The sequence below is a fragment of the Emydura macquarii genome, unplaced genomic scaffold (assembly GCF_026122565.2).
Source record: "Emydura macquarii macquarii isolate MOO-44397 ecotype Brisbane River unplaced genomic scaffold, CSIRO-AGI_Emac_v2 contig_369, whole genome shotgun sequence".
Classification (NCBI taxonomy): domain Eukaryota; kingdom Metazoa; phylum Chordata; order Testudines; family Chelidae; genus Emydura; species Emydura macquarii.
Window position 1 is genome coordinate 6,735,931 of NW_027130506.1, and position 22,055 is coordinate 6,757,985.

General features: G+C 41.4%; 1 protein-coding gene across 2 annotated transcripts in view; it reads left to right on the forward strand.

Annotated features, from left to right (window-relative positions):
- NSMCE2 (NSE2 (MMS21) homolog, SMC5-SMC6 complex SUMO ligase) overlaps nucleotides 1-11,327 on the forward strand; it is a 170,890-nt gene extending 159,563 nt beyond the window's left edge. Inside the window, exons 5-8 of one of the 2 annotated variants that reach the window (XR_010916855.1) lie at nucleotides 4,961-5,064; nucleotides 6,005-6,111; nucleotides 8,542-8,674; nucleotides 10,955-11,076. Coding sequence is in view for 1 of the 2 variants with exons in the window: in XM_067531378.1 (XP_067387479.1) it covers nucleotides 4,961-5,064; nucleotides 6,005-6,111; nucleotides 10,955-11,069 (326 nt within the window). In the remaining variant the exon portion in view is untranslated. Of the gene's footprint in view, nucleotides 1-4,960; nucleotides 5,065-6,004; nucleotides 6,112-8,541; nucleotides 8,675-10,954 lie in introns of both variants that reach the window. The other variant, XM_067531378.1, reaches the window with a different exon arrangement.
- The last annotated feature ends 10,728 nt before the right edge of the window (nucleotides 11,328-22,055 follow it).

The following is a 22,055-nucleotide window of genomic DNA, read 5'->3' on the forward strand; positions in this document are numbered from 1 at the left end:
GGCTACATATGGCAGTGGTGCCTCATCCCATCCCTCCCCTCCCTCAGTTCTTTCTCACTGAACACCCATACCCTCTGCATCACATCTCAAAGAACCTGAGTTACAAAAAGTAACTGTTTCTTCTTTGAGTATTCCACTTAGGTATTCCACATAGGTGACTCACAAGCAGTACCCCCCAGGAGGTGGAGCTCCGAGTCTGCCTAAACAAGGATTGCAAGACATTCTACTAAAGCTTGCATCTGCCATGGAAGATGGAGTTCTAGTGTAATGGTTTGTGACTGTATGTATCAACGACCACGTAGCAGCCCTGCAAATATCCAATATGGAAACATCCCTGAGGAACGCTATGGATGTTGCTTGCCTTGCGCCCTGGTATAATGAGCTCACACCCGCTGAGGGGGCCTAGCCAAGGCTATTTCATATGCCATCTTGATGCAGGATGTTACCCATTTGAAGATAGTCTGCAAAGAGACTTTTGACCCTGCAGGTGGTCTGCATATGACACAAACAAACAAAGCAAAGCATGAAACAGTTTAGTCCTGTCCAGATAAAAGGCTATACGTCGTCTGACCTCTAAGATATGGAGATACTGCTGAAGGTCCAGAGCAGCAAACCAGTCATTCTGAGTCAACATGGGGTGGAGAGTCGGCAGAGTGACCATTCGGAACCTCATGTACCTGATATAGTTGAGGCTGCAAAGGTCGAGAGACCCATCCCTTGGATTTGGGTACCAAGAAGGACCTGGAATAGAAGCTTTGACCCAGGTGTTCTGGCAGAACCTCCTCCATTGCTCCCAAAGCCAGCAGCGAGTGGACATGCTTGAAGAGCAGGATCTTGTGAGAGGGCTCCCTGAAGAGGGACGGGGAGAGTGCATGGGGAAGAGGTATGGAGAGGAACCGGATAGCATAACCCAATTTGACACAGTTGTCAGTAGTGATGGAGCCCCAAGCATTGTGAAGGCAGGCCAGCCGGTCCCTAAAGGGGACAGATGAGAAGGGAGGAGTAATGACTGGAACAGTGCACTACACCAAGGAATCAAAACCTAGCCAGTGATCTCACCTTTGAGTGAGATGAAGAGTGGGACCTCTGCAACCAAGAAGCATCCCATAGATTTCATGGAGGCCACTGACATGGATAAGGCATTGGTAGACAGTAGGCTCTAGGTCAGAGACCTCAGACCTGACCACAAAACACGTGCAGCAATCCTGGTACTTATAATGGTCCATCAGTTGTTCTCGATACTAGTTGGATGATGGAGAGTGAGAGAACGATGACCCAAGTCGGATGCAAAGGAGCCTCAAGATCCAGGAGATAAGGGCAGAGTGAGACCAGAGGGAGCGAGTAGGCAGTCTGACTCATCCATCGCCCAGGACAAGGCAGGAAGCAGCGCTCTAAATGAAGGCGCTACCGTTCGTACCAAACAATCTGAGATGAACAGCAGTACCTGAGTGTCTGATGGTTCCAACATCGAGGGCAGCCCAGAAGTATTTGCTGTGCTAACTGCAGTGGTGCCAAGGAGGGTCCCCAGTACCAATCCCAGATCTGGCCCTACTTCCACTACCCATGGAAGGGGAACATTGGGATGCAGTGCCGACAGACCTAAGGGTTTACCAACTCATTCAATTGAAGGGACTATAATGGATGCAGTCCGGGCAAAGTCCTGGACCAAAGGAGAGATCTGGACCAAAAAGCAAAGGAGGTCTGTAACTGCCTGGTATGCTGCCAACATGGAAACAGTTTGTACTGGCATCTCCCTCACCAGTACTGGACTCAATGGATGCTAGAACTGGAATCAAAGGTATAGGGTTTCTTACCTCCCTAGTAGGTATCGGGGAAGAGTTAAAGGTACCCATACCATCCCGCATACCGGCACCCGCTTGGTGCCAGTCTGCGCTTTTCTTGGAGGAGGTGGAAGAGTAATCCCAAGATCTGAAGTGGTCTTGATTAGTCTTATGTGACTGTTTCCTCAGCGAAGTCGAGAGGGAACAGTTCCTCCATTTTCTTCAGAGAGGTGGCTGCTCTGGAATGTGAAGCAGCAGTGCTTTCAGAACGTAAGGGCGATCTCTGACCCAGTGAGGGCCTCGGTACCGAAGCAAGCCACATGACCTGTTTGAGCAGGTGCTGCTTCAGGTGAAGGTCCTGAGCCAATTGAGTCCATTTCTTAAATGATCTGCAGACCTGGCAGCGCTCCTTGACGTGGGCCTCGGCGAGACAGAGCAAACACCATGTGTGGCAATCACTGTTCGGTATTGTCCTTCATGTGGGAAATAACGTTTAAACCCTGGTAAGGGCATCACCGAGGGAAACAAATTACAAAACTAACACTATGCTCACTAACTCTAAGAGTACTACGAACTATATATAACAAGAGAAAAAACTAAACTAGTTGAGAGGTAGTGAGGTTGAGACCATGTGACGGTCAGAAGGAACTGAGGGAGAGCTGATGTAGCACTGCCTCATGTAACCAGGGGAGGGGCTACAGCCATAAGGCACAAATGCTGCCCCTATGCGGGTAGTGCTAGGCAAGTTTCTCTGGCTCTCGTGCACCATGTGCACACACCTAAGTGGCATACACAGCTCCATCTGCATACTTGAAGAATCACTATTTTCTTCATGTGGTACTAATTCATGAGGAAAACCCAATTTCAGAAAAAATGTAATATGGTTAACTGAAATATGTGTGGTCCAGCATTTTTATTCCTCCTTCACATAGAAAACTCAGACTTGCTAGCATAGGCCTTGATCTTGTAAACCTTTGTTCACATTGTCCTTACTAACATGAGGAATCCCTTGATATGAAAGAAACTGTTCATGTTAGTAAGAATTTGCAGGATTGGCTCTGTAGTTCAGAACATCTGCCTTGGAGCAAGTTTCTGACTAATTCAAAGTCTGTGTGTGACTGAAACTACAAAGTCCTATGTGCATATTCTCTTTTGTAATTTCTACAGGATGTACTGTAATTGGAAAAACCTACTTTCCCTCTTCCCTTCCATAATCCAAAGCATCATGCAGTAACAAAAAATCTGTGGGTGTGCTAAATTTCTATTGTATTTTGTAGGTGCTGTTTACTTACCCCCACTCTTACAATATCTGTTAATAATATTAATTGTATGTGGGGAGATATATCTCCAGAAACTGTTATACATAGTTCTTTATTGTCATTATTTAAAATTCCATCTATACATTCCAGACTTTAGAGCCTTATCCAACTGCTTTGGTATCCAAACATCACCAGCATTGGTAGCAGAAGACCATCTCAATCAGTTAACTTAGAACTCATCTGCAGCATTGCCACAGTCTTTCAGACGTAAAACACTGGGACATGTGCCAGGCTCCTGAAATGGAACAAAATGCAGCCTACAAAAGTGTAAATCTCTAAATGTTTTCAGCAGGAATTATCAAAGCTGCAAAGTGCCAAAATTTGAAGAATCTGTGAATTTATGGAAAATCTGTACCTTTTGTGCTTTATTGGAAAAGCTTGTAAGAAAAGAATTGATATAGTATTCAGGTAAAGCATTCCATATTGCATCCTGTGGTTAGTGAGGCTCTGGTTACAAATACAATAGCCTGTTTGCTTTGAAATCGAAGTCCTAATTTACCTCTTGTTTTGTATGGTGAAAACCTTGTTTTTTCCTACTGACTTTTACAAGAAATTTCCATCAAAGTACAGTGTATTTATGATAAACTGAACATTACAGGTGTGCATTTCCAAGAAGAGCATAAGAAAAAAGGCCAGTAAAATGGTGACTAATGCAAATAATTGGGCCTTGCTTTCTTTATAATACCTGTTCCTGCATTTACAGACAATTAAATTGTCCCCTTCAGTCTTTTTTTTTCTTCAGGCTTGCCAATGGTTCTATTAAATTCTATCGAAGGGTCTATTTTGCAAATAAAACTCACCAATCTATTTTGTCGGTACTTCTCAATCTTGTTATTTGCTGATTCTCCAGGATTTGAGTGAGTGAAGCCTTATTAACAAAGATGTTTTCCAAAAATAGACATATCATGGTTACTAGCCTGAATGCATATTCACGTTAGAATCATCCCACAGTCATTTTGACATTTCTTTGTGGGTTGGCAGTTAGAAGGGGGAGGGAGGTTGGAGATTTGGGCAAGGAAGAAGGAAAGATGTAAAAACAAAATATGTGTGGGCGACAGGGTCACTAAAATCACCAAGTGACCGAAGAATGGGGAGACGGTGGTGCAGAGAGTTGCAAATAGGGTGCTGGAGTTGCACCAGCCATGCCAGAGGAGAGGGGAGGCAAGGATGTTATTTATATTATTTAAAAAAAAAGTCTACTCATCTGATATGTGGGTCAGTGATTTTTAATCATTATATACATAGCAAATAAAAGGGCCTGCCTATACACAAGTCAACTTATGGGCAGGTACATATGGTAACTGTTCAGCCTGAACTCTGAAACTACATGTCACTTTAAGAAAATGGGCTCTTAACCTCTGTTAAGGTATGGGAACCTCTGCCACTGATATTGGGTTAAATAAAATGGTTGTTTTGTAATAGTTTTTAGGGATTGTTTTAGCTAATGAAAAAGCCTAGACCATCTTCTACTTTCATTTACACCAGTGAAAACCCAGCTGATCTCCACTAAAGTCAGTGATGTTATTCTGGATTTACTTTTGGGGCAAGAACAGAATTTGTCTCTCTGCTGTGGCAAATGCAGAGATTTTTTTTAATACAATTAACAAATCCCACCACCTTGTAGGATTTTGCATTGCCATTTCCCTCTCTCAATATTGTATAAAAATAATGTCTACAGTGGTCACCATTTAAAAATCAACATTTGTTAGCAGATACCACACAGTTATTACAATTGTTTCTTATTTAGGGAAAAACTGTGGCATCTGTTACCCCTGAAACTGACCAATGCTGATTTTTTTTAACGGTGACTGGATATTAAATGCTGGATAAAAATCAATAATTTGTCTTTTCTCATTGTAGTTGGTCTCCAGTCAGCTACTGATGCTAATGAGGCCCTTGAACAAATAGATGAAGATATAGAAGTGACTCAAAGTCAGATGAACTTTATTTGTCCTATCACACAGGTATGCTACCACTAGTACTGTAATAGATGGGAAATACGTATCTTTAATTATTTTACTGTATCTTTGTAGCCATTATAATCCTTTTCACATTCCTACCAATGTAACATACTTGCTAGCTGTATATGTATATTGATTTTTAGAAACCAGACTATGGCAGCTGTTGATGCAATCATTGTTGGGTTACTTTGCTGAAATAAAATCTCCTTATGTTTACCACATAGGGCCTGATCCTGTAATTTGAGTAGTACAGCATGTGGTGCACCCCAGGGATTTCCTGCTGTTTTAAGCAAGACATTCTCATGTGTGGCCTGGCTTGGAGTTTAATTATATTCTGTTGCCAGAGGACTGCACTTTCATCCACATGATAATACTTTCTTAACATATGGGGGCCTGGATGGTTGTGAAAGTTAAACTTGGTTGTAAAAAAGTATGTTAAAATAGCTAGAGAGAAGCAAGGATGATGCATATAACCTGTACCTTATACATCAGGGCTTGTTGGAAATCTTCTGTCAGAATGATTTTCTGTTAGAAAAATGCTCTTTTCACAAAATCAAAGTTTCCGTTGGAAAAATCAAAATGACAGCTGCCCATCCAGAAGGTCCTTGCCAATTTCATTTTCAGAGAGAAAATGAAACTGATACACGCCTTCAGTCAACTGGCTAGCAAATCAAAACATTCCACTTTGGTTCTTCCAAAGCGGAATTTTTCTGGAAATCCCTTCCCACCAAAAATACTGTGGGTTGGTTTTTTTGGTTTTTTGTCCTGCCTTGGGATGAATTTTTTTTTTCCTTCAAAAATAGAATTTTTTATTTTTTCACGAATTGGATTTCCATTTTCCAGCCAGCTCTAACTGGGGCTATTAGCAATGTCCCATGCCACGTCTGAGAATGCATTCAAGGTCTTTTGTTCATTTTGTTAAGTACAGTCATATTGATTGCAGATGAAAATGCGGAAGCCAGTTCAAAATAAAGTCTGTGGCCATACCTATGAAGAAGAAGCCATTCTAAAAATAATCCAGCGCCGAGAGCATCAAAAGAAAAAGGCATGGTAAGACAGCAAGAATGTACAGTGGGGGAGAAATACCTGGCTTGCTGTGTATGTGGAATCATGTTCCACTTGTTCTAGGAAATGTATTTGTGTTGGCAAGACTGAAGGAAATAACATTTAAATGTCTGCCCCAAATCACAGTCTCCTCGTTATTACTGTGCACGTGGAAGATAACTTTTTAAAATAAAAACAGTATTTAAGGAAATGTTGAGGAAGTGTATGGGGAAGTAACAGCCATTCACAGAACCTGCACAGCAAAATAACAGAGATCTAGTACAGCCTTCAACAAAATAGAGACAAACTTTAACATCTTAAAGTTGCTAGTTCATTTTTTCTTACAATGTGTGTTTTTAAAGCTGTCAAAGTTTATGTAAAAAATAATATAACTTCTTTGCAAATGGAAGGGAAAAGATAGTACTGCCCTCCCTTTTATCGCTTATATATCATAATACATTAAGAAAAGAACTAATACGAAAAATTATAAAGCCCTAGGTAAAGGGAAGAATGTTCAGCCAGAAGAATAAACTGCACAATTCCTCCCATAATCCAGTAAAACTCTTTTCACTATAGATGATGCTGGTAGCACCAGCTGTGATTAAGGTTGCCTGTCACTTCCCATAGTAAGACCTTGTTTTCAGCTGCTTATAACTTTGCCAGAATTAGGGTATGCATTTTTCCATGCTAGGTGTCTAAACATGCTGCTACTATTTTTAATTTCAGCAAAAAGGTTTCAGCCATTTGAGAATGAGATCAGGGAAAATACGGGTGGGTTTGCCAATGTTTAAAACCTATATTCTTATCATTGTCTTACGGTGAGAAGCAGGGACGTGATATTTGGCAGTGGGGCACCTTGGTGTCAGGGATATGCTGCTTGGTGAATATCAATTTAAATTTGGCCAAGTTATAAGCCTCTGACAAATACGCAGTTTGCACATGCTCAGGAGGGGTTTGTAAGAGGCTGGTGGCATTATTCCCCAAAGACTGTCTGCACTGAATATATTTCAGCTGCACACAGCTCCTCTATGACGACTGGACTGCTCGTGCACCATCCCTCCAGAGCAAGGGTGTCGAACATCCGGCCCGCTGGCCGGATACAGCCTGCCAACCTGTTTGGTCCAGCCCCTGGCGGCAGCGTGCGCCGCTGCGAGATCTCGCAGCGTTGTACTCTCTCTGGTGGCATCGTGCGCTGCCACGAGATCTCTGTACTCTGGCGGCAGCGTATGGAGTGCTGTGTGCCTGAGACACAGCACTCCAAAAGTGCCTAGTATTTTGATTTATGGTATGTATGGCCCACTTGAAGTACATTTAATTCAAATCTGGCCCGCCACAGCAAATGGATTTGACACCCCTGCTATTGAGTGACCGAGCATGCGCCATCACAGGACTGCAAAATCTGAGTAGGACTTTCCCTGAAATTTTTCTTCCTGTCTTCAAAAAGGTTGCTGTTGCACTAGGCACTCAAATGGATAACAGAGAAAGCAATCTGACTAGAATACAAATGGGTGAAGAGAGGTGGCTGCTCTGGGAGCAATAGGAGCCAAAGGTGATGGGGAGGCAGAGGCACAGAATCTGGGTTGGGGGACAGGAACAAAGTGGGACAGTAGTTGGGAGGTGGGAAGAAGAGCCGAGGGAGGCAGCAACAGGAGCCAAAGAGTAGGAGCAAAAGGGAACAGTCTGTAGGGACAGGGGCACTAGACACACTCCTCTCCAGAACCTGGAGTTCAACAAAATAATACCAAGTGTCAACATTCCTCTGCTGTCAGCAAATGCTGTGAAATCCACTGGCAAAATGTCTCTTCCCTCTCCGGAGGATGGTCACATGGACGATAGCAGCCCCTGCTACTCAGTTAGCTCAAGTCATAGAGGTTGTTGCTGTGGATCTAAAGGTTCTAATCTTGCTGATGACCCCACGAGAGTCAGTATGCTTCCAAGTGATAGAATCTGTTTTTTCAGTTTGCTTTTTAAGAAACTAAGGACATTACATAGAAACACACATTCCTACATTAAAAGAACATTAAGGTTGCAAAGTCAAGCACTTAAAATTTAGAAAATGCCAGAGTTCAGGTTGCACTGTTGGCATTTCCTAACTTTTTAAACTGTTTGTTAAGGCAAAATTAAAATAAAACGTTAACATACTATGTTGTACCTTAGTTGTTCAGAATCAGGTTACTATTCAAAGAACTTGGCTAAAGATTCTGGTTTGCCAGCTAGGGAGCCTTCCTCCTCTGAGTGTGCTAGAAAGTGTGACCAAATTTCTTTTTGGCATTTCTTGTGTATGTAATTGGTGTGAAAGCTTTTCCGTTACAAGAACAGTCCCTATTTTATTATATCCTAACTCCATAGGAGATGGGGTCACATTTTTCCCATAACATGCTAAAAATTTAAAAAAAAAAAAAAAAAAATTAATGTATCATTCTGTTTAAAATGCAGAACCTTTACTGGAGCATTGAGTAAGCAAGTCAGACAATCTCTTGGAAACTAACATTTTGTCATAAGATGAATCTCTTCAGTGATTTCCTCCAAAAAAACAGCTAATTCCTGTATACAACTACCACATGTACAAGTATGTTCCCCTTTCCCTGCAACCCCTCCAGTACAGCATTCCTTATTAGCAAAAATATGATGGATCTTAACTAGCGTTAAATGCCATCTATATAGTAATCTCTATAAATGTTTTCTTTATGAGCTACACAAATTGAAGATGTGTATACCCTTTCCCATAGTAAGACCTAATCATCCAGATCAGTTTCTTTGTGCAAATCTCTTTCCCATCTTCTCATATGGGTTGTTTTCTGATCAACAGCTTTTTCAATCAAAATTGTATACATCTTAGAAAACTTTTGGTTCCTGCTTAGTCCTGGGTCAACTCCTCAAATGTGGTTAAAGGTCTAGAGAGTCACCTCATGTCCAGATTTCACAATAAAACACTTGACTTGTAAATACTGAAACTTAGGGACCTTTATATTTACATTATTACCTACCTCTTGGTGTGATTTCAGATCAGGACTCAGGAACAGCTGTCTGAATTGAGTAATCTCAGCTCTTATCCACAACAAACAGTCACTTTGATATTTTCTAGGGATAAAGTAGTATTTTCTAACTTCTGAATGCTTGATCTGCACCTTAATATTGTTTAATGTAGAGGTATTTTTGATATAATCGTATAGAATGTTAGAAGTGCACATGAACAGCAATAACAGGGTTTTGCTGTAATTAAATTTAGAAAGATCAGTTAAGCATGTCTACATGGAACTCTAAGTTCTGCACATACCTGTGTGTTAAAGTGAGTTGAGTTGCTGTGTAATAATCAGATTTTGAAATGCTACAAACTGCCAGGTCTATAGAGACATTTCAGGCCTACCCTCTCAAGTTCCCAGCTGAAGTACACCATTTCCATGGTGTTGCTTCACGATAGCATTGTTCACAGCGGTGCTCAAGTGGGAGCAGACATCCTTAACATGGTTTAAAAGCAAAACCTGGTCTGTTGGGCAGAGCCCAGGTTAATGCGTTTTGTCAGTGGGATCAGTACGCAGTTGAGGAGGGAACAGGATGGGGAACAGAATCCTCTCCCATCCTCGTACTGGAGCTACAGCCATCACTACAGGCAAAGCGGTGTACGACTGGCTACACATGCTGCGTACTCTTCTGTGCTCAGAGCTGTGGCTCTGATTGGTACTTCACAGACTATTGGCTGTGTCTAAGCCATTCACATGGCCTGCCTGCAGCCTCCACCTCCAGCGCTTCCACAAAGAAACCTGTTGTGTAGCTCAGCTCCACTGCACCTTAAGGGACTGCTGCATATTGCTGTGTGGCTTTCCCAACACCTTGAACTGTGCCTTCCACAGCCTGGGAGGTTTTCATGCATTGGTCCCAGTAATACTAATACTTATAGGAAATGTTTTATATGAGGCTTTCAAGGCAATTGACAAACACTAATTAAACCTTGCAACATTTCTATCATATAGATAATTATTATTCTAACCAGTTTGTAGATTGAAAAACTGAGGTACAGAGTGGTTAAGTAATTTGCCCAAGGCAGACACAGCAAGCCAGTGACAAAGCCTGAAATAGAAGTGATGAGAGCTGACACTCTATTCCCAAGTCCTAGATAAAATTCCTTCCCAAAAAGAAAAACTAGGTTCCAGAAAAAGTGAGTCCTCAAATGTTCTAACTGGGAGCATTAGCCATATACATCTTGCTCCACTACTATCTGGCTTCACTCCATCCCTGAATATCTTTCACAGTAGAAGTAATATGGTTTTATCAGACTACCTGCAGCCAAATACCAAATTCTGTATTTGTTCTATTTTTACAAATCATTAATATGACAAATATACCTATCCCCTTCTGTTCTTTTAAGGATTCATCATTTTTCATCACCCTAGCTCTTCCACTGATTCACTATGTGGCTTTGAGCAAGTCATTTAACCTCTTTTATCTGTTTCCCTATCTGTATAATGAGGATAATACTTACTCACCACAGATTGGTGGGGGGAGAATATAGTGCTTTGAAGATGTAAAGCAATATACAAGGATTACTGTAAGTAGCTGTATTATGTCTTATTAGTAACACAGGCAACTCGCATTGGATTTAAGACAGTGATCAACAGGTGAAAGTCTCTTATCTCATTATACTCGTTCCCTTGAGACATCCATTCCCACTTGTTAAGATAAATTAGACTTTTTTTTTTTCCCAATAGAGATTTATTATCCAGGAAGAAAAAGCTGCAGCAAGTCACTGGCAAAGTTACTGTGGGGGGAGGCGATACAAAATAAAACAGCAAATGCTACATTCATATGACAAATATCCTTCTTCTGATGTATTTCTTTTTCTTTTTAACAGCTGCCCTAAAATTGGCTGTAGCCATTTAGATGTAAAGAGATCAGATCTTGTGCCAGACGAAGTACTTAAAAGAGCGATTGACAGTCAGAATAAACAAAGCCGACCAATGCTGTAGAAGTCAGCTGGACACGCTGTTACTGCAAAGAAAATTTGTTGTTAGAGATTTTGTGAGATAAGCTGCTGATTGTAAGCAGGTTGTATAACTGATTGATTGTTGTTTAAAGTATTTAATTTGAAGGCAAAGTTGAAGGTGGCAGTTGTAACTGAAAGCATATTTTAGATATCCAAGTGTAAAGCATTCCAGTTTAACTTGTTTTTTTTCTTCCTGAACCTCTACAATTTTGCATTTTATAAATTAAATGTGTTTTGCAAAATGTAACCTCCTTTGTCAGTAGTTGTGCTCATTTTTAAAGCATTCTAAAGAAATCAATTTAGGTCCAAGCCTGCAAACGGTTACTACAGGGGGCACTGTTTCCTACTGTTAGCCATCCCAGAAAGAAGTCTATGTAGTCGCTGGGGCTACTCATGGGAGGAGGCACTGTGGCCAAGATTTCCAAAGGGACATGATCTGGGGTGCCTCTATTTTTGGATGCCCAACACAAGACATCTGAAGGGAGCCTGATTTTCAGAAAGTGCAGAACACCTATCTGGATCTCAGGTTTGGGCATGCAAAATCATTAGTCATTTTGAAAATTTTGGTCTATGACCAGTATTAATTGCAAGTCCTGGCCCTTAATCCTACCGTACTTTTGATATTCAAAATCTTTTATTTCAGACTCTCAGCATTTGGAATTCCCAAGGGGATTCACGTTAATATTTTAGATGAGGAGAATTGGCTTATTTATAAACATCTTTAGTTCATTAACCTTATGTATAATAACAATAAAAATATTATAAGATACCCGCATACCTTGAGTTGCAAAGACTATACAGTGTAATAGTAACAATTTTAATACATGCATGCACTAATTCATTGTTGCTATAAGCGTCACTTCATTAGACTTTTATTAACCCAAATTATACTTAGAGTACAGGCCACGTTAAACTAAACACACAGTTTTGCAATTGTTAAATGTTAATCTGTAAACTGATTTCAGATGTAAAAATTGGAGGTGAATACTACAACTTAGCACTAAAGGCTTTCAAAGTGTTTTACAGAAATGAACTGAACAATCTTCATAATACACCTGTGAAATTAGCAGTTGGGCCTCAATTTTCAAAACTGACTAATGATTTGGAGTGCCTCAATTTCTGGATGCCCAACTTGAAACATCTTAAAGAGGCCTGGTTTTCAGAGCATGGGTGCTTAGTACATTCTGAAAATCAGGCACCTTTAAGATGCCTTATATTGCTTTGACATTATGGGCCTTTACATTTGAGGGAACTGATACAGTTAAGTGCAACAGTGCTTCAGCTATAGTTCTAGTTTTTTTAAAAATGGGGAGGAGGATGTCCTGAATTGCCCTACATTTTTCCCTTCAACTGCAAGTCTGCTTAGATTTATTCCAGCACTTTTAACTAGAACCCCCAAACCTGTGAGAAACACTGTTAAAAAGTCTTTAGCAACTTTTGATTCAGTTGCATTAATACTGTATTTCCTGGGCCAAATTTTAACCCTGGGCTTAATCAAGCCTCTGTAGGTAAACCTACCCAGCAGTTAAACAGCTGTGGCTGGCCTGGGTCAACTGACTGGCTGTGGGGCTGTAAACTTGCTGTCTAGATGTTTGGGCTTAGGCTGAAGCCTGAGCTCTGGGACCTTGTGTGGCCGTGTCGTAGGTCTTACCCTGTCATTATGTCTACACTGCAAAACAAATCCTGAGGCAGCGAATCTCAGAGGTCAGGTCAACTGACTTGGGTTCATACTGCGGGGCTACAAGTGGCAGTGTAGATGATCCCATTTGGGCTAGAGCCAGGCTCTTAAACTCAGCAAGGCAGGAGGGTCTCAGAGGCTGGAATGTCTACCCTGCTATTTTTAGCCCCTCTTATTTAGCCTTGTGAGCCCAAGTCAATTGACCCAGGCTTTGAGATTTGCTGCTGTGGTTCTTTGCAGTGTAAATGTACCCTGTATTTTAAAATGCAAAATTGTGGGCACCAGTAATTGTGGACACTATTTTGTACCCCCAAATTTTGATCAGTAAGATGTCAGGGTGTTTGAATGTAGGAATTGAAATAAGGGATTTAGACAGCTAAGGGATATAAATACATGTGCTAAATTGTATGCAGAATGATTTGTACCTGCAAAATGTAAGGCAGTTGCTGGACTGAGCTAGCCCTACTGTTCTCTGCAGTATGATCCAATTTGCATTAGTGTGGTGTTCGTGTTTAATACACTCTCAGACAGCTACATGTGGATGTTCCTGAAGAATAAAGAACTTTATTCTTGCATTCCAATGAGTATTGGACTATCTAGAATAGAAATCACTCTCTCGGGTATGTCTGTTTACTAGATTTTTAAAAGCGTTAGGGCTTGATCCTGAAAGCAAGTGGAGGGTTTTAATGGGTGCTGCAGGTGCTCATCATATATAAAGTACCTGAACCAGAAATATGCTATGTACCCAGTGTCTAGTACTTAAAGTGCTTGGATGAGGCAGTAAAGATATGAGAAATACCAAGCAAACCTGAAGTGCAATATTATAAGGAAAAGGAAAGCAAGTAGGTCAGCACCCATAGCAATTATGCAATAAATAGGAAGTATTCTTTGAATGTTCACATTCCTGTGTCTCAGTAAATGATTTTTCCTTCCTTTCTTCCCTGGCCTGGGTTAGGCAATGTCTATGAAGTCATGAAACTTGAATAGCAAGTGCAACCTATAAACTCTGAGATCCTTTTACTCTTTGAAAGAAGGAAATGGAACACTTTGGCAGAAGATACCTGCCTTACTGCTTCAGACATCATACGTAATTGCTATTTAAAATATTTGTACTTATAAAATAAATCAATGTCAATTTAATCAGAGATATCCCTTTTTGAGAATGTCCAACCTATAAACCTAAAAACCCATGACTTAATTACGGGATCCAGATACATTAGAGTATTTCTAATAATACACATTAAGTAAAGGCCATAGAAATCACTGATATATGGCATATGATTTTCAATTGCCTAAAGCAGACTAACTGCATTGATTGCAGTCCTTGGGCAAACTCTGTTCTCACATCTGTGTAGCCAATCTTCATTCATTTCATTACATGCATGGAACAGCTATTGGCATCAGTGAATTTCCCACTGGTCAGCTTATTGGAGTTGCAATCAGCTGAGCAGGGCCAAGAGCAGAACTTTGCCCTTTTTTGCTGTAGAATGGATGGCTCTTTATTTCTAGTAAAACTTACCAGTGATTTTCCAGTTGATACTGAACTATTGAGGATCAGATCCTCGGCTGCCATTGATGTTCACTTGGCACAGTGCGTGGGGGTGTATGGAGGCGTCTTCTGCACTGTCCCAATGTGGGGCTCTTATGCTGGTGCCCTGACACAGGTGTTAGAACAGCCTGAAGGCTATTCTAAGATACACTAGCTGCCAACAGCTCCAAGGGTCTGTTACTATTATGTGAGGAAGGGAAAGCCCGAGTCATGCTCCCTCAGGCTGAGAGCCGAGAGGGTGGCATAGGAGCCCCTACAGAAGGAGTATCCTCTGGGAGGCCTGGCCCACAAGATTTAGAGTTGCTTGGCACTGGTGGAGCAATGTAAAGTGACCAGAGGATGGCCCAAAATTGAATCCTAGGAGTTCACAAGGAACCCAGTGTTGTTTATTCCTGGTAGTGAGTATTTAGCGTTCATTTACAAAAAGCTTTCTCGAGCATTGGTTTTGTCCATGCAGTTGTGAATAAGGCAGAAGAGACAACCTCCCTATTCAGAGATGGTCTATGTTATGTAGAAACCCAGCTCTAGAAGAAGAAACCTTCAAGGAATGAAAGCACAGAAATGAAGTACAGACAATGAACAAACTAATCACTGTGATTCATGGAAGTGGACCCTTAAGCACAGTTAAAGATTGAAATCATCATCTCTTTTGGCTATAAGCTATCATAGCCATCTTGGCTATAAGCAAAGCTTTTGATATGGTCTCCCACAATATTCTTATCAACAAGTTAAAGAGGTATGGGTTGGTTGGAGGAATGGACTATAAGATGGATAGAAAGCTGGCTAGATTATTGGGCTCAGTGGATAGTGATCAATGGCTCAATGTCTAGTTGACAACCGGTAACCAGTGGAGTGCCCCAGGGGTCGGTGTTGGGGCCGGTTTTGTTCAACATCTTCATTAATGATCTGGAGGATGGGGTGGATTGCACCCTCAGCAAGTTTGCAGATGCCACTAAGCTGGGCTGAGTGGTAGATATGGTGGAGGGCAGGGATAGGATACAGAATGACCTAGATAAATTGGAGGAGTGGGCCAAAAGAAATCTAATGAGACTTTACAAGGACAAATGAAGAGTTCCTGCACTTAGGGTGGAAGAATTCCATGCACTGCTACAGACGAGGGACTGACTGGTTAGGCAGCTGTTTGGAAGATAAGGGTCTGGGGTTTACAATGGACAAGAACCTGGATATGAGTCAACAGTGTGCCCTTATTGCCAAAAAGGCTAACGGCATATTGGGCTGCATTAGTAGGAGTGTAGCCAGCAAATCGAAGGAAGTGATTATTCCCCTGTATTTGGCACTGGTGAGGCCACATCTGGAGTATTGTGTCCAGTTTTGGGCTCCCCCCAACCCCACTACAAGAAGGATGTGGACAAATTGGAAAGAGTCCAGCAGAGGGAAACGGAAATGATTAGGGGGCTGGAGCACATGATTTACGAGGAGAGACTGAGGGAACTGGGCTTGTTTAGTCTGCAGAAGAAAACAATGAGGGAGGATTTGATAGCAGCCTTCAACTATCTGAAAGGAGATTCCAGGGAGGATGGAACTAGGCTGTTCTCAGTGGTACTAGATGACAGAACAAGGAGCAATGGCCTCAAGTTGTAGTGGGAAGGTCTAGGTTGGATATTAGGAAAAACTTTTTCACTAGGAGGGTGGTGAAGCACTGGAATGGGTTACCTAGGGAAGTGGTGGAATCTCCTTCCTTAGAGGTTTTTAAGGTGCTGCTTGACAAACCCCTGGCTGGGATGATTTACTTGGGTTTGGTCCTGCTTTGAGCAGGGGTTGGACTAGAAGACCTCCTGAGGTCTCTTCCAACCCTAATCTTCTATGATTCTGTGATCAATGTAAGCATGCATATATTAAATGATCACAGAGTATATTTTATCTCACTGTTTGACACCAAGTAATTTTGCAACAAGATTAGGGGAAAGAGAATCAGGCTTTAGCATTTTCCTGTAAAGAGATGGCCTAAAAGTGGTAGAAAGGGAAGGAAGGAAGCAGGAGGCATATAAATCCCAGGCCTGTTCCTAAGGGACACTGAGCACCTGTTACTCCCACTTAAATTAAGGATTCTCTTGAGGTTAGTCCATACATGATTAAAGCTATAGCTGGTCAAAAGAATCGGCAAAAGAATCCATGCAGCACTATCCTAGAGCTTTCCATAGTGCCCTAATGTGGGTACCATTTAAAATGTTTTCTTATTTGGAAAGGTTCTTCTGAATTAATAGAATTTCCTCCAAATGGAAGGAATCTATGAAGTGTGCCTACAGTGTGATTATGAAACAATTTATGCCAGAATTTTTTGGAAGAACAAAACAGCCACCACAAATGTATACTTAAAAGAACATGCATTCCTCTGAATCAAAGATATGTTCATCATTACCACTCCTGGGCTGTGAGCTTATCCAGTCTGGAAGAATGGAACAAGCCAGGCCAGGTCAGTACTTCTAAAGGAAACTGCCAAGGCAAACAGTGGGGCTACAGGAAATGGTGCTGAAAGGCACTCTTTCCTAATCAATAGCCAACTAATGCCTTCGTATGCTCCGTGACTAGCTGGAATTGCTCATTCCTAATGAGATGTCCAGCAGAGGACCTGACTACCTGTGGTCATTAATATTCCATGTCTCTTTGTTCAAAAATAGAGGGTAAAAGCCTTGGTATCATGGTCTAAGCTCTAACTTGAGAATTAATTGAGTCCCTATCTAAACTCCACTCAATCTGTAACTAGATGTTTATTATCTCTTTGACTAAGCTTCTGTGCATACTGATCTTTGGTTGTATGTGGTGCTGTGTTCTATACTGGGTAGCTGCATTTCGATAATAGGTAAAATACAGTAATTTAGAGAAGTACCTTAGAGCTGAGGTCCTTCTGAATGAAAAGTGCTATGTAATTGTAAGTAACTTCCTACTTCCTTCTCCTTGCAGTCAGTAGTTTTAAATACTCCATTGCAAATACAGATCTAGTCTGCAAAGGAATCAAATACCATGTCTGTTGATATAAATTCTGTGAGTAAGATGGGCAAATGCTTGTGTGGATAATGAGTTATATTTCTGGCCATGAAATACTAATTGTAGGAGGAAAAAAGTATTTAATGGTATAATTAATGGCATAAATATTGCCAAATGAATTCTCATAGGAAAATCACATGCCTAGATGGGAAACTTTGCTACCTGACTCTTCAGTCACTAATCAATAAATATCAGAGGTAAAAAGTGATTGATCATTAAGCAGCCAAAAACCAATGCATATGCTTAACTCTATACAATATGACTAGCCTCAATTACATCAATGGAACTACACATGGGATGAAATCCTGGCCACGCAGAAGTCAGTGGCAAAACAGTGGGGCCAGGATTTTACCCATAGTGTACTAACTTAAGCATGTGCATCAGTCTTCCCAGGATCAGGGCCTAAATAGTTTTGTTTTAAGAGGCCATGTTGATTTTACTCCAATCCATGAAACAGAGGTTGAAAGCATGCATGTGAATTGAATAACACTGGGAGTTTATCAAAGGAACTGTCTGCTTGTAAACTTGGCATGAATAATATCTTGACCAGAAGGGAAATTGAAAGACCCTCTTTCAGTGTTCTAATTTAAGCAATCAACTTCTGGAGCAAAATTATGATGTGAGGTTTAAAATCTGAACTTCCAATTTGAGAATTTCAAAAAGACCTCAAATAACAGAAGAAGCTTTCATGCTCTCTAGACTGGAAAGGATCAAAGTCAGAAGATGCTGTTCATGAGACTCTGCATCATTTTGATTTGGTAACAATCAGTTTCCCAAAGGGCACTGTTTATATTTTCTGCCAATACTATCTCTAACGACAATTCCCGGGTAGGCTATAAATTGAGGCAGTACATAACAATGCCATTACATGTAACTTCGTTGATTAATACACACAACACAAAAACAAAGTGAAAATCTGTTTTAGCATAAAATATGTTATATTAGAATTAGAGATACTAGAATTTATTGTTTGCTATGGACATGATTTCCATGGCAGAAAATATGACTTGTAGTGTCTTTTTCCCTTTTATACGAAGTCATGGTCTTTATCCCCTTGAACAAACTAACTCCATGCATTGTTACAAATGTGGTCAGCGTAGTACCATAGGGAGATTTTGCAGGATTTACTCTTCAGAACTAGTTTAAATACCATTACATGGCTTGGAATGTTTTTGGTGTAAAATAAACTTTTCAAAATTTTGAATGTCAATTTAATATTAGCTAAAATATGTGTGCGCCATGGCTTTTTTGGCTGATCACTAAAATTATTACTTCATTTTTTGCCATGACAATCAGTCAGTCACTTTAACTGTAAGTGACCTGTCTAATTTAGATTTACTCTGTCCATCACATGAGACACATTATTAAATGAAATGTGTCTCTCCCCAGCATTTGAGAAGGGAGATATGACTGGTGGTGCAACACTCATTTTATTGTCTCAAGCAGTTCAACTTAAAGATAAGGAGGCTAGAAACTGGAATTTCTGAATCTGGGGAAACTTGACTGATCCATAGTGGTGGAGGCACAAGGCAGATCAAGAGTAAATGCTATGGAGCAGTGCCCACAGAGGTTCTTGTAAATAAATAAAATAGCAAATCAAGTTAAGGGAATTCTAGACGGAGCCCTGTGCACCAGAGAAACTTCTCCCTGCTTTTAAAGTGTGAATCTAGCAGGTGTAGGAAATGTAGCCAGAAAAGACAAGCAAGAAAAGTGAAGAATTTCTATTTCAGTTAAAAACAAACAGAGCAAAATGCTACCCGCTGGTGTGTTCATGGGAGGAAAAGGGTGGAGCCTTTCACCTGTGTCCTGAACTTTCGGTGCTCTGCTAGATGTAGCCCAGCACTTGGAACGCATATGCCACAGTCAGTAGAAAGTACGAGCTGGTTGCAGGTTAAGGGGCAGGATGCTTCTGCTCCAATGCGCTGCGGTATTAATCCCATCGCACATGACCTCAGCTGCAAGTGAAGAATGCCATTCTAGCAGTTAGGAGTCCAGTAGCAGAGGGCACAGCAGGCAAAGTGCTTTCTTCCATCGCCCCTTTCCAGGGCAGGGTTTAATCTTTACAGCCAAGTTTGGTCACATCCTTAGACTGTGAACTCCCTGGAGATGGCACTTTCCAAACACTTATCACACAGTGGGGCCTTCCACGAATAGATGATAAAATTATGTGCATTTGCAAAGGGCGTGCATGCCAATTTTTAAATGCACAAATGCCCTATCTGGGCACGTAAATCTGGGGACATGCCTGAATGATGCACCCTTTTGAGGATTTGGTTCATAGAGCAGCCTCACCAACTACTCTCATTTTATGCCCTATGACCATTGCAGTGGCATAGAGGGACACCAATGACTCACCAGCCTGCACCTGACCCAGCCTGCATTGCCCCATGCCAGGGCTTTCTGTAGGGCCTTCTGTGCCAATTTGGGCCTGCGGCAACTTCGTTGTGGATTAGCCTGCACAAAGGGTCCATCACACAGGGATAAATAGCCCGAAGGTCTGTGTACCTCCTAAGTCCTCAAATAGCTTTTAAGTGGCACTTAAGTGCTGCCTAGGTGCTGGCCCTCTGAGCAAGAGTGAATTTCACCCTTGCTGTTTACTAAGCAGGTAAAAATCTATTTGCTGTAGTATTCTGGGAGCTGAGCTGACTAAGGAGAATGTAGGAAGAGGAAGTAGAACTCTTGTGAATGTCTTCAGAGTTTTAAGGCAAGGGAACGTGAACTAACGATTAAAAACGTCTCATACAATGTTGAAAATCAGTCACAAAATCTGAAGGAAAGGCTGCATTATGAAAATCTGTTGGCCCCACAATCTGCAATAACTGTGTAACGCTCAAGTTGTACGTGTAATTCTTCACGTCTTTTACTTGAATTCCTCTCATGCTTAGTCATTTTACCAGACCCCCGCTGTCAGGCATGCATGCCATTACTGAAGTCCATGCTAAGCAGGGCAAACTGTTCCCCCACTGCACACTCGCCTGCTATGGCTAAAAAACACGTTGCTAGACAGGTTCAGTAAATAGCAAGGATGTGCATAAGTTTTTCAGGAATTTCTCGAGTAAGTCAAAACAGCATGAGCATACAGAAATTAGTTCTAGTTTTACAGTGCAGCACATGGAGGAAACGTGGGTCAAAATATAGACCTTTTCTGGCAACCGTACGGCACACCCAACCAGTATGACTCAGACAGCTACTGATTGGTTTTAAATGGGTTTATGAATGTCTGTCCTTTTACTGTTGCTATACGTTCGTTAATAATATTATATTTCAAGTGCCCAAAACTATGCTAGGTACTTCACAGAAACAGGGAAAGATACGTTCCCTGCCCTGAACACCTTATAACTCTAAGGACCTGAGTCTGAAAAGACCCTTCCATATGCACTAACTTCTACATAGGGTGAGTAGCCCCATTAATTACTTTGGGATGCAGCATGGTCTAATAGATGGGGTGCCGGATCGGGAGGTAGGGATTTGGGTTCTGTTTGCAGTTCTGTCATTTCCCTTCTGTGCGTCGGTTTCCCCTCACTCTTTGTCTGTCTGTCTAGACTGTAGAAAGACAAGGTCAGTGAGGTATTATCTTTCTTTGGACCAACTTCTGTTGTTGAGAGAGAGAAGCTTTTGAGTTTACACAGAGCTCTTCTTCATGTCTGGGGAAGGTACTCTGCGCTTCACAGCTAAATACAACCTGAAACAGATTGTTTAGCATAAGGAGCAAACACATATTCTAAGGGACCATTCAAGGTGACTGTAAACTCTTGGGGACAGAGATTGTCTCTTACAATGTGTTTGCACAGTGACCAGCACAATGGGCCCCTCGGCACTACTGTAACAAATCAATGACGATAATAATCACAGCGCATAAAGTCAAGCATGTGCATAAGCCTTTGCAAGCAAATCTGGACAGGTGTATTTGCTACATGGAGCCCTCTGCAGCAGGGGTGCTGGAGCTAGGGGTGTTGGGGGTGCGGCACCCCCTGGCTTTAAATGGTTTCCATCATATACAGGGCTTACAGTTTTGTTCAATGGCTTCAGGACCCCCACTATAAAAACTGTCCCAATGACACTGGTCTGCGGGACTCCGGCCTAACTTGAGACCTAATGCAGCAAGTGTAGGTTACAAGAAGCTACAATGAGGAGTAGGGGAGAGGCAGAAGAGTTCTAATAATGAGGTCAAATGGTTGCTCAATAAGGTATTTCTCCTTAAAAGGGATATTGAGCACAGTGCTACTCTGTGCAGGCATAGAGGGTCCATATGGGTGGATCCCTTTGCAGGCTTGGGACTGAAGGCATGTACACATCTTGTACACATGGCTGTATTGTGAATGTTTTGATTAAAAGTGTTAACCCACTTTTTGTAGGTTGGGGCTGCAGCATGATTTTGTAGGTGATACAGTACTGTCTTTCAGTGTCTGAACAGTAAATAGAATAAACGGTACATATAGAAAAAACGCTGTTGTTCTTGTGCAGCGTGTCCACACATATCACAACCACAACCCCACCAAAAAACTGTTGTAAAACAAAACTATTTCAGATGTAGAAAATAGCCTTCTATTCTCTTAAGCAAAATCCTACAAGCCAAATGGAACTTGCAAGGTTCCCAGAATTAGAAAAGACAAAGATCAGATTCTCACTTAGGAATATTTCATCTATAAGAGAGAGAAAATAAAATAGCATGTTTTGAGAGAGGAAGAGAACTGCTTCTGAAACAATCTGCAGGTCTTTAACAGAATCATATTTCT